This window comes from Cygnus olor, chromosome Z (genome assembly GCF_009769625.2).
Source record: "Cygnus olor isolate bCygOlo1 chromosome Z, bCygOlo1.pri.v2, whole genome shotgun sequence".
Lineage (NCBI taxonomy): Eukaryota > Metazoa > Chordata > Aves > Anseriformes > Anatidae > Cygnus > Cygnus olor.
In genome coordinates this window covers 21,208,890-21,224,148 of record NC_049198.1, presented here as the reverse complement: position 1 = coordinate 21,224,148, position 15,259 = coordinate 21,208,890, and the positions used below count along the sequence as shown (strand labels likewise).

Genomic DNA, 15,259 nt, shown 5'->3' with positions numbered 1-15,259 from the left:
ACAGTTCCCTACAGCTGCAGAAAAATGCTGTCACAGGCAATTAAGAAGTATAAGGCTGAGAAATCAAGGTATTACCACTGCATGAAAGCAGCTCCAAAATCAGATTCTGCTCCTCAGTGTGGAATCAAAAACACTTCCTGTTACTATTAACAGCAGAAGAAACAAAGAAAAAAATAAACATATTTCCTTATACAACCCATCATTCTTCATGCACAGAAAAATCACACAGTCATGAAACACTTTGTAAACTCTAGCCAGGACCCAATTTACATTTATTCTTTCAGCCGTACAGTGAGAAAAAAGAAATCTGCTTTTTCTTTGTGAACACATTATTTTCAGCTTTCAGTAGGCTCTTTCATACAAGAGGGAAGGTTAGAGTTTTTTTTTCTTTTGTATCTTTTGAAAGGAAAATTGGACATAAAAAATCTTGTTTTCGCTTATTTAGAAGCCTTGTAAAAATTCTTGTAGCTGTGCAACTACTTCTGTATCCACGGTTTCCATAAGTGCATGGAAACCTTGTTCTCCCAGCAATTCCTGCTGTGCCTTTAGCTTCTCATAGACGAATTGCTGCAACGACACAGTGTGCACGGGGTCCTTCAGTGCAAGCTGTGGAAAATGAGGAAAAAAAAATATAAGAACACACTTGAAATACTGCAAGTACTCATCTCTCTAATAATCTGAGCCCAGGAAAGAAATCTACATTTCTTTGTAATTAATTGAGAAACAGAAGGAAAAACTATAAAAAAATCAAATTAATTATTATCAAAAGCAAATGTCAGCCTAACACTATTTGAAACAATAGTCTCAAACCATGAACAGTCTGTTGTAAAGTTCCACCCTTCTATAAGATAAAACAATTTCAAAGCTGCTTTGCTGAAATGAATTCTGCTGAATAAATTCTGCTGAAATTCATTCTGCTGAATGAATTCTCCTTAACTCCTAAGAAACACATCAGATGTGTTACCATGACAAGCACTTTAGATAGTGTATCAACTATGATCAGTTATATTTTATTAGTAAGGAAACAAAGAAACTAGTTCAACTAGTGCAGCACTAGACTTAAATGACAAGATCTGGAAATAAAAATATTTACAGTTAGGTCAATAGCTAAAATAAATTGTTCATATGCATAAAGAATATACACACTTCTTCAGTAGCAGTACTTATATAACAATCTATCCAGCTGAATTATGCAAATTTCTTTTAGGCAGGGACTGACAGAATATTTGTCTATTTTACACAATAACTGCAGAAGAGGTAAACAGAAGGGCTACATTGACAAAGGATCAATTTTGAAGTCAGAAGAGAGGGGTGGGCTAGCTAGGGACATGGACAGGTACACAGCATTTGTCCCTCAGTCCACCAGGGTGGATGAAGGGGAGGTGAGGACACCTAGAGCTTGCAGTATCACAAAGCACTAGGATATTGAAATAATAACAAAATCACTGCAGATGCATGAGCTTCTGCTTATCTTAGTATCAAAACCAAACAACACTACTATGTACGCTGGAAAGTCAGGAAATAACATATAATGCTAGGTTTCAAAGTCCACTGAAAAAGAAAACCTTCTGAGCCTGTATACCCTGCTATGCTATTTCCAAAGAAACAGGGCATACTAAATGCAATAACTATATTTTCTTTATTCCTTTTTATTCTTATTTCACAGTCTATTGCCCTAGTCTGTTGCATTATTACAGAATTATCTTAGCCGCCACTATGTAAAAATCCAAAGTGAAAATTACACAGGATTATTGCGACAGGCAAAAGGATATTTCCAGTAATGTACATTTATTGATCAAATTCCTTTGTTGGGTTGAATCAGAACAAGGAATTACGGCATTTAATTCTTCTCTGACTACAAGCTATGGGATACAATTAGCATCGCATGGGGATTTATATCAATGGGAATGCAGTATCAAAAGTATGCCTTATTAAATAAGCTACCTGGCCTGACATATGAGGTTGAACACAGATGCATTGTTTCATCAGTAAGAGTACAGGTATCTACTGCCTAATACAGAGTTTTTATTTTTCCAGAGCAGTAGTAATCATAGGTCACTCTCAACTTGTGAGCTATGTCTTTTTTGTAACATTAATGGATGAAGCTACAAAATCTCTAAAGAAAAAATCTTACTGCTTATCCATAAATAATTCATGCATACCATAATGTTGCATGTTTTGAGATACACTGGAATAAAATAAAGAGAATCTTTTCTGTTTTGGTATGACAGAAAAAAAAGGAGTATTTGAATTTTAATAGGGGGTGGAAGACATTAAGATGTACTTATCTATTAAACAATACTACAGGCAAAACATAGGGACATACTGATAGAAACAACCATATAAGCACAGGACTTCTTATAACGTAAATACTTACTATTGCCTATTAGTGGTTTGTTTCAAAAATAAAAGCAAAGAGAGAGAAGAACACCCTGAAACATTGTAATTATCACAAAAAAGAAGTGCTAGTCCTTCATCTTTTTAATTATGGTCACATCAATTTTCAAATTGTAAACCTCATCATTCCCCCTACGTTCCTAACACTGTCTCAGCCTTTGATCGTTCACCATTTTATACTATCCATCTATTTTACATTTCAAAGGTGAGATATGATCTTTTTACTACTTATTCCTAGCACTTTATAACACTAGCATTTTATAATGTTATTATAATCCTAACATTGTATAACAATTTTTTAACACATTCTTTCCACGTTTGAAAAGGGGACTAATTGCAGTAAGATTTTAATCTTTTTTGTATAGTAGTAATTCTCAGTAAATGTAGTCTGGTTGCTAGAATATACACAAACTTTTCAAACTGAAATACTGTAACGTAAATTCTAAACTACAGCTACCGTAGTCCAGATTTACCAAGGTGTATTGAGTCCACATTGCAAGGGTTTGGTACCATGGGGGCTGTAGATGTGGCCTCTGTGAGCAGAGCTCAGCAGCTGCCACACGTCAGATCAGAGCCAGCTCCAGCTGGCTCCAAAATGGACCTGCCAGTGGCCAGAGCTGAGCGAGGGAGAGACACTGATTGGGTGTCTGGGAGAGCAGGTTGAAGAAAGGGAAAAATAGTGCTGCACAACAGCAGCTCAGAGAGAGGAGTGAGAAGCAGCCCTGCAGCCCCCCAGGTCAGTGCAGCAGGAGGGCAGGAGGTGCTCCAGGCACGCAGCAGCAGTTCCCCTGCGGCCTGTGGAGAGGCCCCTGGTGGAGCAGGCTGTCCCCCTGCAGCCCATGGGTCCCACATGGAGCAGATCTCCACGCTGCAGCCCGTGGAGGAGCCCCCGCTGGAGCAGGTGGATGTGGCCTGGAGGAGGCTGCGGCCCATGGAGAGCCCCCGCAGGAGCAGGCCCCGGGCCGGAGCTGCAGCCCGTGGAGAGGAGCCCACGCAGGAGCAGGGGGTCTGGGGGAGCTGCCGCCCACCCGTGGGGGACCCATGCTTTAGCAGTTTGCTCCTGGGGGATGGACCCCGTGGTACGGAGCCATGTGGGAGCAGTTCTTGAAGAGCTGCTGCCTGTGGGCAGCCTCCGCAGGCTCATTTTGGGAAGGACGGCATCCCGTGGGAGGGACCCCGCGTGGAGCAGGGGCAGAGAGTGACCATCAGGGAGAGCAGTGGAGTTGAATCGCCACGGAATTAGAGCCCCCAATCCCCACTTCCCTGTACTGCTTGGAGGGAGGAGGTAGGAAAGGGTGTTTGGGGGAAAGTTGTCTTACATTTGTTTTTAGTTCTTGCTGCTCTAATCTCTTAGTAACAGGCAATAAATTACATTAATCTTCCCTATATCTGTTTTGTCTGTGATGCTCAACATTGGTGAGTGATGGGTCGTCCTTATCTCAACACATGACCCTTTTTTCATGGTATTTTCTTCCCTTGCTCTTTTCAGGAGGGAGAGTGAGAGAGCAGCATGGTGGAGCTCAGCTGCCCACTGGTGTTGAACTGCCACACAAGGTTATATCCTTCAGTAGCAGTTAGCACAATTTACAGGGTTAAAAAAAAAAAAAAAGACCATCTTACCAAGCAAAGAAACAATTTTCTTTTGTTAATGAATGACTGTAATTTGGAGCACATAACACATTCCTAGTTAGTTTCATAGCTCACAACAGTCAAGCATAAAATTACTGTAGGAAATATTGCACAGAAAAACAGGCATTGAAATTGCAATGGACATGTCTTCTCATAGCTGTGACCCTCAGAGCAGCAACTAGATTAATGGCATGTACTACATACTTGCCTTGGGAAACAACTCTAAAAAGCTGTTTGTTAACGACCATTTTACTCACAAACCAATTAATAATCCACAGATGTAGTCAACTAAATGACTTACGTGACCCTACCAAAAATCTCTTCTGAAGTACTCATTATTATGTGTGAAGACAGAACAATTTCCTGAAAATATCAACTTTAATTGTTCTATTCTTCTAGAAAACATTCCTCCATGTGACAATTTCATATTTACAAAGTATATTCCCTGATATCTAAAGAAAAAAGATGAAAACAAAGAAGAAACAGACTTCAAGTCAATGGAAAAATAAGCTTCTAATATTTATAACCAATGTTTACTAATAAGCCTCAGCTTTAAGTCCATTTTTTCCCTAATTTTCACAAGCTTCTAGAATACAATTATGCATATAATGCTATTCTAGCACACAAACAGTGATTTTCAATTTCCAGACAGAATTGCTGTTTTCTTTTGAAATATAAGGTTTGAATCCTTGCATACTTTTGCAAAGCTCATTGGAACTTAAAATCTGAGCGCTTGCTAGCATCTCTTAATTATACTGGTCTTCTCTAACATCTCTTTGAGGTGCTAACACACTAGCACTTGTCAGGCGGCAGACAGCAATTCCAAAGATCTTTTGAATACCAAAGATCTTTTGAATAATCTCTGCAATACTACTGAAAAGTAATTGTATAAAAATTTGTTTAGGTTATTGCAACAGGCATAAGCATCTCCCACCATCTGTTCAATACAGCAACACTGTAAGCCAGTAGGGACTTTTATAGTATGATTAATGCTTGCTGTCATAAGCACCAGCTAATGTTTCTAAGCCAAATGGGACTTAGTCTTTTGACTTAAATTCAAGGAGCTAAATACACTAATTTGATTTCATTCAGATCATCACATCAAAAAATATTTTGAGTAAACTACATTTGCTTTCCTTCTACTTTACATTTTCAGAACTTGTACTCAGAACTAACAAAAATGAAACAGCTTAGTATAACTAGTTTATAGATAATATTAAACAATCAGCTGCAGTCTTAGCTGAATAATCAAGCAAAATGATAGTTTGGTAGAACACTAAACACTCAAGCTCTCATCTTTCATCTTATAACACCACCAAAAACGCTGCCTCAGGTAGAAGTCTCCCCTGACCAGAATTTCACCAAAGTATTCAGGTACACCTCAACGCGTATATATTTTAAAACAAAAGTCCCTCGACATTAACAGTGGAAGCCAGTAATCAAGTCTATAAATTACCTTCATTATGACAAAATTGTAATAGTACCTGGTTTAAGAGATGACCTTTCAGATGTTTTCAGCCAATTCTACCTGATTTTTCGAGGAACAATTGTCCTCTTGAAAATTAAGTCTCTGGCTTGATAAGCGCTGAGCATCTAACATCAGTCCGGCTCAAACAGCCATATCAATATTAACACTGGCTATTATTCTGCAAACACTAGGTCAGGGACAATCTTTGAATTAAAGTATGTATGTTGTGCTCCTAGTTGTGTGGCTAGACTTTTTTTTTGATTGAAACACTCCTGATACAGACAAGACCAAAAAGTACCTACTTCCAAATAATAATAAAAAAAATGTAAAAAATTCCAACAGTTTCTTTACCTGAACAGCAAGCTAAACAAAAGCAGCAGAATTTTGGCAAGGAAACTTATGTTACTAAAATCTGCTTTAAGATGCTGAGTGAAAACCTTATTTGACTAGCTTTTTAATATAGCTACTTTACAAATTGATCTTGAATCTGGACATGGGTGCCTACTTTAAGGCTGGACTCAAAAAGCAAATTTTCCACCTCACTAGTTGTAAAAAGCAGTTTGAATGGGAAAAGTAGTACACAGGTCTGGAGAAAAAACATGCCCCATACCTCCAAAATCCACTTGCCACCATCAGACTTCCTGCAGAATTATCAGTTTTTTGAAACCAGTATTTTGTCAGGTGGATCTCTCCGCTCAACGTCTTTAGACAACACCATCAAAAATCATACCATTTCCAATACATTGTTATACATCATTCAGTAGTACTCAATCAGTGATCTAATCACTACAAGCAAGTCAATGGAATGTCATTTAGAATGCAAGAATGGGTAATAAAAGTCTAATAAAACTCAAAAAGTTTTTCGGTGATATCCTGAGCTAAATTTTTCTTGACAAGGTTTCCAGAATTTAAAAGGATCTCTTCAGTTTAAAGATGAACACTGATACTAAAGAAAGCAAGAGTGGCGGACATGAAATATTTACTAAGATAATTAATATCTTCAGACTGTGAAAGACTGGAAAAATGATTTAAGTTGTGTTATGTCCTTTACATTTAACAATGATCTCAGATTATAAAATGGAGATGGACAATATGAAAGGTTTTTCACAGACTTCTACTAATGTTTTCTCACAGATTTCAATGGGCCTTGCATTAGACCTGTGATTTACCTGTAGATTAAGTGTATACTGAGAAATTATACCACAAACAGTGCAATAATAGTATTGTTTTATCACGTAAAATTTGATCGTTTGACTTATTACAATGTAACTCATCTATTTATTTTCCTCAGAATATAAAGTCATGCTTTAACCAGTGTCCTTCCACAGTAGAGTGAAAAAAAAAAAAAAATACTCCCAAACCTTTACACATAAGCACATTATTTACACTTAAGATCATCTAAACAACGTGCTACCATGGACAAATTTTAAGTTTAAATAAAATTTTAAAGGAAAGTAGTTCATTTTTCTTCCCTGGTTTCAAATAGACACCTGAAAAAGGTTAACTCCCTTTTTGAACAATGATACTGGAGTTCATCAAAACATACACATCAAGGGCACATAAAAAAACCATTTAAGTCTATATACTATATGCAATGCAAGGTCATGAATCAGTCTCCATCTATCCACATTTTCTTCAACATATTTACAAGAAGAATAAAATATAGCAATAGCTGATAAATGCTGATTAAACAAAGTTATCACAAACTTCTAAAGCACTGTCTAGCTAAAACTGTCTTTAGTAATTATGAGCTATGCGTAACTATGAAAAGAGGTAGCAATGACAGGATAAAGGGATAGATCATAGAAGAATATCTAGACCCTGTGCAAACATCAGGAAGTCATACTTAGCATGGACCTTGACAGCTTTTTCTTTTCTCTCTTTTTTTTTTTTTTAAATCTTTTCATTAGTGCCTTATGAGGTTTAAACTCTGAACCCTGCCATAAAAGCTGCTGATTCAACACGTAGAATATGTAAGAGGGTATAAACCTCTTGCAGTAATTAGATAGGAGACTGAAAACTTTCTTAAATCAATTACAGATTCCTGTTAGGTGGGTCCTGATCTTCCTCTTTTCACCCCAAATATTTGTTCACATCTTTGTTTCACCAGAGGTATTTGCTACTGCATTTGTTATAGATATCATAAGAAATGTGTGTGCTGATGCTATTACATAAAGGAAAAAGCTTCCAGTGCAGGTGGATGGGAATGGTCCCTGGTGCTGTTTTGTTTTTAATCCAGTTTTGCAAATCAAATGCCAGTTGTACTTTCAAAGCCCAGTGTCGCAAAATAACCAGGATTGGCACACTCCTACTACTAGTAACTGACCCAAATCATCTGCATCATTTTTGCTACTGAAAGCAGAACAATTTGAAATAAACATTTGTGAGAAGTCTCAACTTGTGCACCATCCAGAAAAATTTATAATGAGTAAATTCAGCTGGGATTCAAAATGAATTTCTAGCAGACAATCCTAATAACTAGAGTTTGTTTGCTTTAACAGCTGTGAGAAATTGCAAAGAACAGCATAAGAAAACAGTGAACACATTAGCTGAAAAAAATGACAGTAGAGAAGGCTCAAGTCTGAAACATATCAGGAATAATCATCTAAGTACGAGAATGAAGAGTGAAACAAAGAAAGATATTCTTACAACGGAGGCTTGAAATGAGAGAAACAAAGGATTTTCATAATACTTAGGAACCTAGAAAACACAGAAACAGTGGAAATAGATATATCTAGATTATGAGATAAGAAACACAGAGGAAGCTGCAATGTCTGTGTATGATAATGTGTTCTATGTAAACCTTCCAAAGACACAAAGGCTGACTATGTGTTCAGGTTGAATGTTAAAGAACAGTAGAGGAAAAATCACAAGCAATTCCTTCAAAAAAAAAAAAAAAAAGAAAAAAGGAAAGTTACAAAGGGAAAATACATTTCCCATGTAAATTAACACCTGACTCGTCACGTCCTTACAAGTTCTGGCTCTTCATTACCCAAGCACAGCCATTTCTCTTTAATCACAAACGAAAACTATTATCCAAACGGCCAATGAACTTTGTATTACGTATGATCTCAGTATAGTTTCTTCACTATGACTGTGTTAATCAACACTGTACTGGTGCACTGAATCGTTTAGGAGGTTAGAATGATACTGGTCATAAAATAATGACCCCTTTTCACTTCTCTTGTACATCCCCAACGATGGTAATTCATATTAAATCTACAAAGTCACAATTTCTAAATGCATACTATACTATTAAAGTCAATCCATAACTACAAAATTAAGAGAATTTTGACTACAAACTTATTAAAACTTTAGCTAGAGAGAAATAAAATCGGGTATATTCGAAGAATGCTAATAAAATGGAAAGACTATTTAAAAATCCACTTGATGTTTTTAAAATCTGATTACAAAATCCAATGTATATGTATTTGTATAAGTCTATACGTATAGATATGAATATATGGAGCCCTGTATCTTCAGCTATCTCAATAGATATATCTATGTATATATCTCAAGATATCTGTATATATTTTATTTCAGCATATGAAATCCTCATCAGATTTACCTATATGGATACCTGCATAGACACAGATAACATCTATCTAGATTAGTTATGTACCTAAAGAAACACCACAATTCCTAAGAACGAATACTATAATTCTGCAACAAACTTGGCCTACTATGACATATCAGTAAGCTTCATCTTCCTGCATTTTTCGATAAACCATTTTTAAAGCATCTCAATTTTACAATGTCCAAATTCTGTGAACAGATGATGTTTACTTTGGCAACATTTTCTAATACTCAAAAGGAATGCAGAAGCATAAATATTGTCACTGCAAAGTTCATCATCAGAGTTTTTTCTCTTTTTTTTTGATTCAAGAGATGAATTCATCTAAGAAAAACAGCTGAACCAGATCCAAGTAATTGAGTCTCATACAAGTGAATTACATAATCAGTTCAATAATTAATTAACAGATCTAAAACTTACAATTTTTTTCCTTTTGTCTTGTTCTGTGGGAGGTTCCTCATCTTCTGTAACTTTGGGCTCCTCAAAATGAGGCATCAACATGCAGCTAAGAATGGGAATAAAAATAGTTTGAGTACACACTATAATTAAAATTTATTTTAAAGCAGTTTTAAAAACACGGGACAGATAGGAGGAAGTTTGGAAGTCTGGCAATACCTATTAACAAGGCAATACATGCCTGTGGAGATAACACATTACTGCTTAGTCAGTAATTTGGTTGCTGCCAAATTTCACCTGACTTTCCTTCAGTGGAAACACATTTAGACTCTCTCCTCTGCCAAGATGGTAACTTCTGAAAAATTTGTCTCAAATTGTAACTGATGTCTGTTGAAACAGTTGAAAATTAGCCACCAATTTAAAACCTATTCAAGCTTGGGAGAGACAACCAAACTTGGCCACTTTCTAGTGCATAGATGTGTATTGTGTCAGCATGTATGTACTTACCATTTTTATATCAGTACTGCATTTAACAGTAGGTTATTATTTTTATGATTATTTTTCTTAAAAAAAAGAAAAGAGCTTGCATTTAGAAGTTTCCGTGGCATCAAATTTACTGCTGATAGACATCTCTTCTGTTAGATTGCAATCTTTTATAATTTTCAGTAGCGTTAGGCAACTAGTCTTCTATACTAATGTTTAATATATATGCTTCATAATTGACTTATAGACAGAAAAAGATCAAGACCGAATTTACTAAGTGAACAGATACTTTCATTTTGCAGCGGAGTTCATCATGACTAGACATTTTTGTCTTGGCAGATCAATTCAGAAATTATATTCAACAAGAACGAGCCTCAGGAAAAGAAAGTCTGAACAGATATATTTTAGCTCAAGTTCTTGTTTAAAAATGCATTTCTGCATACAGAAAACAGACCAAGTGGGTTTAAAACACGTAACATATAAAATGTAATGTCCCTAACTAGAGTTTCCCAATCTTTCTAGGTGAGTGCTATATAAGCACTCTGCATTCTGTCAGTATGAAAATCAGAGTGGCACATACACAAACCTGTAGCATTAACAGAATCAGCAGACATTTCTCATTACATTCATGCTTTTCTGTGAGATCTTTAACAAGAGAATCTGAAATCTATTATGATCATTACTATTGGTTCAAGACAAAATCTGAAGGACACTGAACAGTAAAGTTTTAGGTGGATAGAAATTAGTTAGCTTTTGTTTCTAGGCAGATACAAGGCTTTTAAACTTGTTTTTCTGTTTTGCCCTGCCCCCAAGTGATAGGTGACTGTATGCACAGATAATAGCCATATTTTAATTATTGTAGTAGGTATGAAAGGGGAAATTATGAAAAAAGGTCCAAATTCCAGAGATTTTTTCTGTCTTTTCAAATAGTTTGTATAGACTTCATAAAGCCATTGGTGAAAGTCATCCTCTAGCAAACATGTTTTCCATTCACGTTGCAATCTCCATGTTGGAAGAATGCACATAAATTCCACCACTTTACCAATTCTTCTTCCTAGAAAACCTGCTTTAAGAACTGAAAGGATGTAAAATCATTCTGGTGACAGCAACTTGCCACCATGTATTAGTAATGTTTTACGGCAAGAAGGCCAAATAAACCACATATTAAAAAGCAATAGGACAAATGTACGTTATTGCTCATTTTCAGCCCTATACTTCTCTACTATACATTCTACTAGAAGATGAAATAATCCTGTAGCTAAATTGAATAATTTGCTTTAAAGGATATCTGTTACTAAAATGAAAAAAGTTGTGATTATATATGAAAACATTCATACTTGCTTAGAGCTGTATGAAATGCTTGCTAAGCAGCATGGCAGAAGAGCCAAATGCTAACTCAGAAGCTGCTTCCAAAGGAATTAGTCCTTTCAAAAAAAATACAGCAAATCACATTTCCTCTCACCTCATAAATGGTACCTCTTGCAACTCAGTGTATTATGAAAAGGAAGACAAATGTCAATTGCCAAAATATACAAAATTATATTCAAATTGAAGTCTGAAAACTCAAGTTCTGTAACCATAAACAGTAATTAAAAAAAATAAAGAAGGAGGTAATACTTTTTTTTTTAAAAAAAAAAAAAGAAAGCAAGATGATAAGATTGGGAAACCTGCAAATATTGGCGAGACAATACTAGAAGAATGGAATGCTCCTCTTTCCAGAAAATCTGGAGGTCCAAAAAGATTTCTTCTAATTACCATTACAATGCAAAATACAAGTTCTAGAAAATCCATCTGACTGTAAGCTCTTTGCATTGTAAGCCAGGCCACTGTGTTATTGTTTTCAGACCTTGAGCAGAATCCCATCTATAAACTGGCAAGACCTCTACCTCTGCCTTTGTATTTGGAAAGGCTCCTCCAGAACCTCACTGCTCTAACTACAACACTTTCTTCAAATTCCCAGTGTAAAGGTACCCAGGGTCAGCTTATACTCAAGCCAACACTATCATTTAATTTGTAGTTTTCCTGTGCATATTTACCCCTGCTCCATCCTTTATAAGCTGCAGTTCTATGTATTGCTTCAGCCTTCATTTTCCTGTACTCAACATACAAGTTCTATTAGCCTTTCCCCTGAAGTAAATACTAAGAAGCTACACGTTGTGATTTCCAGTGAGGTACATGATTTTTTTTTTTTTCTCTACCAGTTCAAGCTTAAATTCATTCTTCTTCAACCTGGACGGATGCAATAGCAGACACCACTCCAGATGAGTGCTTTTACTTTATTTACTTTCAGATGATTTGGAAAATTTTAACACAAATGTCAGAATCTTTTAAACAGCCCATTCGGTATCTGTTAACAGAAATATATCCTTGGTTCAGTGTGACTGTATTTTATAAAGAAAAAACAACGTCGAGAGTTTAGAAATGTGCAGTGAGACGTTCTACAGGCCTTCAAGCTTAAAATATAAAATGAACTAGGACAAAGTTTTATTACTTTCTATGTGAGAACTCCTTCCAAAAAGTGTTGGCAAAGCAACATGTTTAGAAATAGAAGTGACTCTATGGTGTTGTCTCTGATAGTAAATAAAACATCACCACAGCACATTTTCAGACTTTGCAGATAAATCTTATATATTGATAAACAGTTCAAAGAAAAATAAATGCCTAGCATGGGTCAGCACTTTTGCAATCAATTTTTGGGCACAACTGAGGTTTAGCCTGTATGAACCATTCACACACTGGTGCACAGGCCACCTATTTTAAGGGGAGGAGAAATTAATAGCACATATGCAGGCTGTTCTGTGCCAGCTGGCTTCAGTGACAGAAAACACCCCCTTAAGCATTTAAATAATTAGTCCAGGTCCAGGTATTCTGTCACCAGATAATTATCTGAAAGTTAGAAAATGTTTGATTTTTATCACACAGTAAATAATATTATTAGAATATACTTCTTGGCTTGACTTCTCTGGCTTTGATATAATACCTCTAATAAGCTGGGAGTTAGTAGTAGATGAGTGAGTGTGATTCTGGAAGCACATTCTCAGCAACCCTGAATCTTCCCACCATAAACAAATCCCCTTCTTCCAGCTCAGGAAGCTGCCCTTTCAGGTATGCCCTGTAGCATAACTTAACATACGCTGGTATGTTAAGTAGAACAACTGAAGACCATGAATTCTGCTTGAGGAATAGGTTTCCAAGTGTCTCCACACCTACGTACACTGGGTACACTCAATGGATGTGAGGCACTTAAAAAAATAGTTAAATGCTGGATGTCACATTCAAAGAACTGTGCTATTGTTGAACTACCAACAGCAATCTTTATTGGAAGATAATCTTAAATATAAAATAGTCAAGTGAGCAAAAAGCAAAAGCTAAGAATATGAGTATTTTAAGCCATCATTTAATAATTTTTTAAAATAAAATTCTTTCCATTTTCATTTTATGTTCAGCCCCAAGTATTTTTCTTAGAACCAAAAATTTGCTAAAACTTTGCCAAAAAAAATTTACTATCCTGCTAAAACAGATTCTGTTACAGAAACAGACTCTTATGAGCATGTCTCAAATGCCTACAGAGTTTTCCCAACAAAACACCACATATGCAAAACTATTATTAAACACAAAAATTAGATTTTTCCACTTACTCTTTGTATGTTCCTGTTTCAGGATCTTCAGTCATAACGTCATACAGCCCTTCCAATGTAACGTGGATGATACCACAAAATTTATCTTGGATAACACTGGAAAAGAACAAAATTTATTTTGGACAACACTGGAAAAGAACAAAATTTCTCTTGGATAACACTGGAAAAGAACAGGAAAGTGACTTAGCTAAAGGAACTAAACAGGAAATTTGCTCAATAACTGTAAAGCACAGTTAATGAGCAGTGATTTCATTACTTACTGCTTAGCTAAGCATGCTATCAAGCAGCTAATTCAATTTTTATTTTGATTACATAAATGACCTAAAGTCACCAAAAAGATGCAAGTAACATTCACTTTAAAAAAAGATTAATAGAATGAAGTGTTGCATGCCGTCATTGAAAACCTAAAAGTAATTGCAAATAATTGCATAAAACTCCAGAAATGAGCAGGGAATCATGTTACTGGCTTATCTTCCTAACACATTTGCACATTTTCTCCCATTATGAGTTGATGAAAAACCTACACTGCAAAGTCCTGAGCAAAGAGCAGCGTGTAAAGCCAGTACTTTCCCCTGTTGTCTTCTCTCTTCAGCTTTATGAATATTTAACCTCCACTGTTTCCACCCACAGAAGCCAATTTTCTTAACTAGACAGGTGGGGACAGGATTCATCTCTGCTTAAACATAGGCATCTCCTGTCACTTGAAATACCAGGTTATCTAAGACAACTGAAAAGGGCTGTCAGATACTGCCAGGGGCTTTAAAAAAAAAAAAAAGAGAAATAAAAAGAGATGAGGACTTTCCTTTCTGCAGCTAAAGGCCAGGCTGGATACCCACATATATCCAAAATGACACCTACATTTAGACACTTATCTCTGCCTTGAGAAAGAGTGCCTGTAGCCTAAGAAGAGCATAGAACCACAATCTCCCAGACTCACTGAAAACGTAGTTGTCACCAGCTTCTAGTTAAACAGAAAGCAGCTGTGATTGCTGTAATTTCTGCTGATTTCCCTGCTATTCTGGGCTTGACTATCAGTGCCTGAACTCCTGCTCTGTGAATTACAAAAGGGTTAAGCCACATTGCAAGTGAAGAGATGTTCATCTTTGGAAGACTCCAAAGTTTCCAGCTGTAAGCAGCAAAGAAACAGTCTAACTGGTGATGGTAAACATCAACTCTTTCCTGGTTCACTGCTCTTGGCTGAAGCATTATATTAGCCCCATTTTGGAATTTCAGACTTAGTTTTCCCCAAAAGATGCAGCTGGTGCCTATTATGCAGAAGCAAACAGGTTCCATATATGTTTAATGATACTGAACACAGTGTGTTCATGCTAGTTTCATCCTTTATATTCTAAATATGTTACTTAAAACTGCTTAGTCAGCTCTGTTCTTTAATATTCTTTCATTCCATTTTTGTATTTACAATATGATCAAAACCAAAAGACTGGATAAAAATACAGCTACTTTTACATTAGTTCTATTTGATAAATTCATTTTGCAGACATACAAAGTTATAAATATAAAACAGGCTATAGAGCAATAGATTGGAAAAAAATAGGTACCAAGTTAGAATATTAAGCATACAAAATGTCTTTTCTATTTGCTTTGATAAGATTATGATTCAGCTCAGGACCATTTTGATTTCACAGGATTATTTCTTTCTGTTTGCCTGGCTAA

At 36.0% G+C, this 15,259-nt stretch overlaps 1 protein-coding gene across 10 annotated transcripts in view; it reads right to left on the bottom strand.

Annotated features, from left to right (window-relative positions):
• Positions 1 to 244: 244 nt before the first annotated feature.
• Positions 245 to 15,259, bottom strand: part of IPO11 (importin 11) — a 104,094-nt gene continuing 89,079 nt past the window's right edge. For all 10 annotated transcript variants that reach the window (XM_040542334.1, XM_040542325.1, XM_040542332.1 and 7 more), the window contains 3 exons: positions 13,586 to 13,681; positions 9,489 to 9,573; positions 245 to 606 (listed from right to left, as the gene is read on the bottom strand). In XM_040542334.1, the coding sequence (XP_040398268.1) occupies positions 442 to 606; positions 9,489 to 9,573; positions 13,586 to 13,681 (346 nt within the window). In that variant the 3' untranslated portion in view covers positions 245 to 441. The remainder of the gene's footprint in view (positions 607 to 9,488; positions 9,574 to 13,585; positions 13,682 to 15,259) is intronic.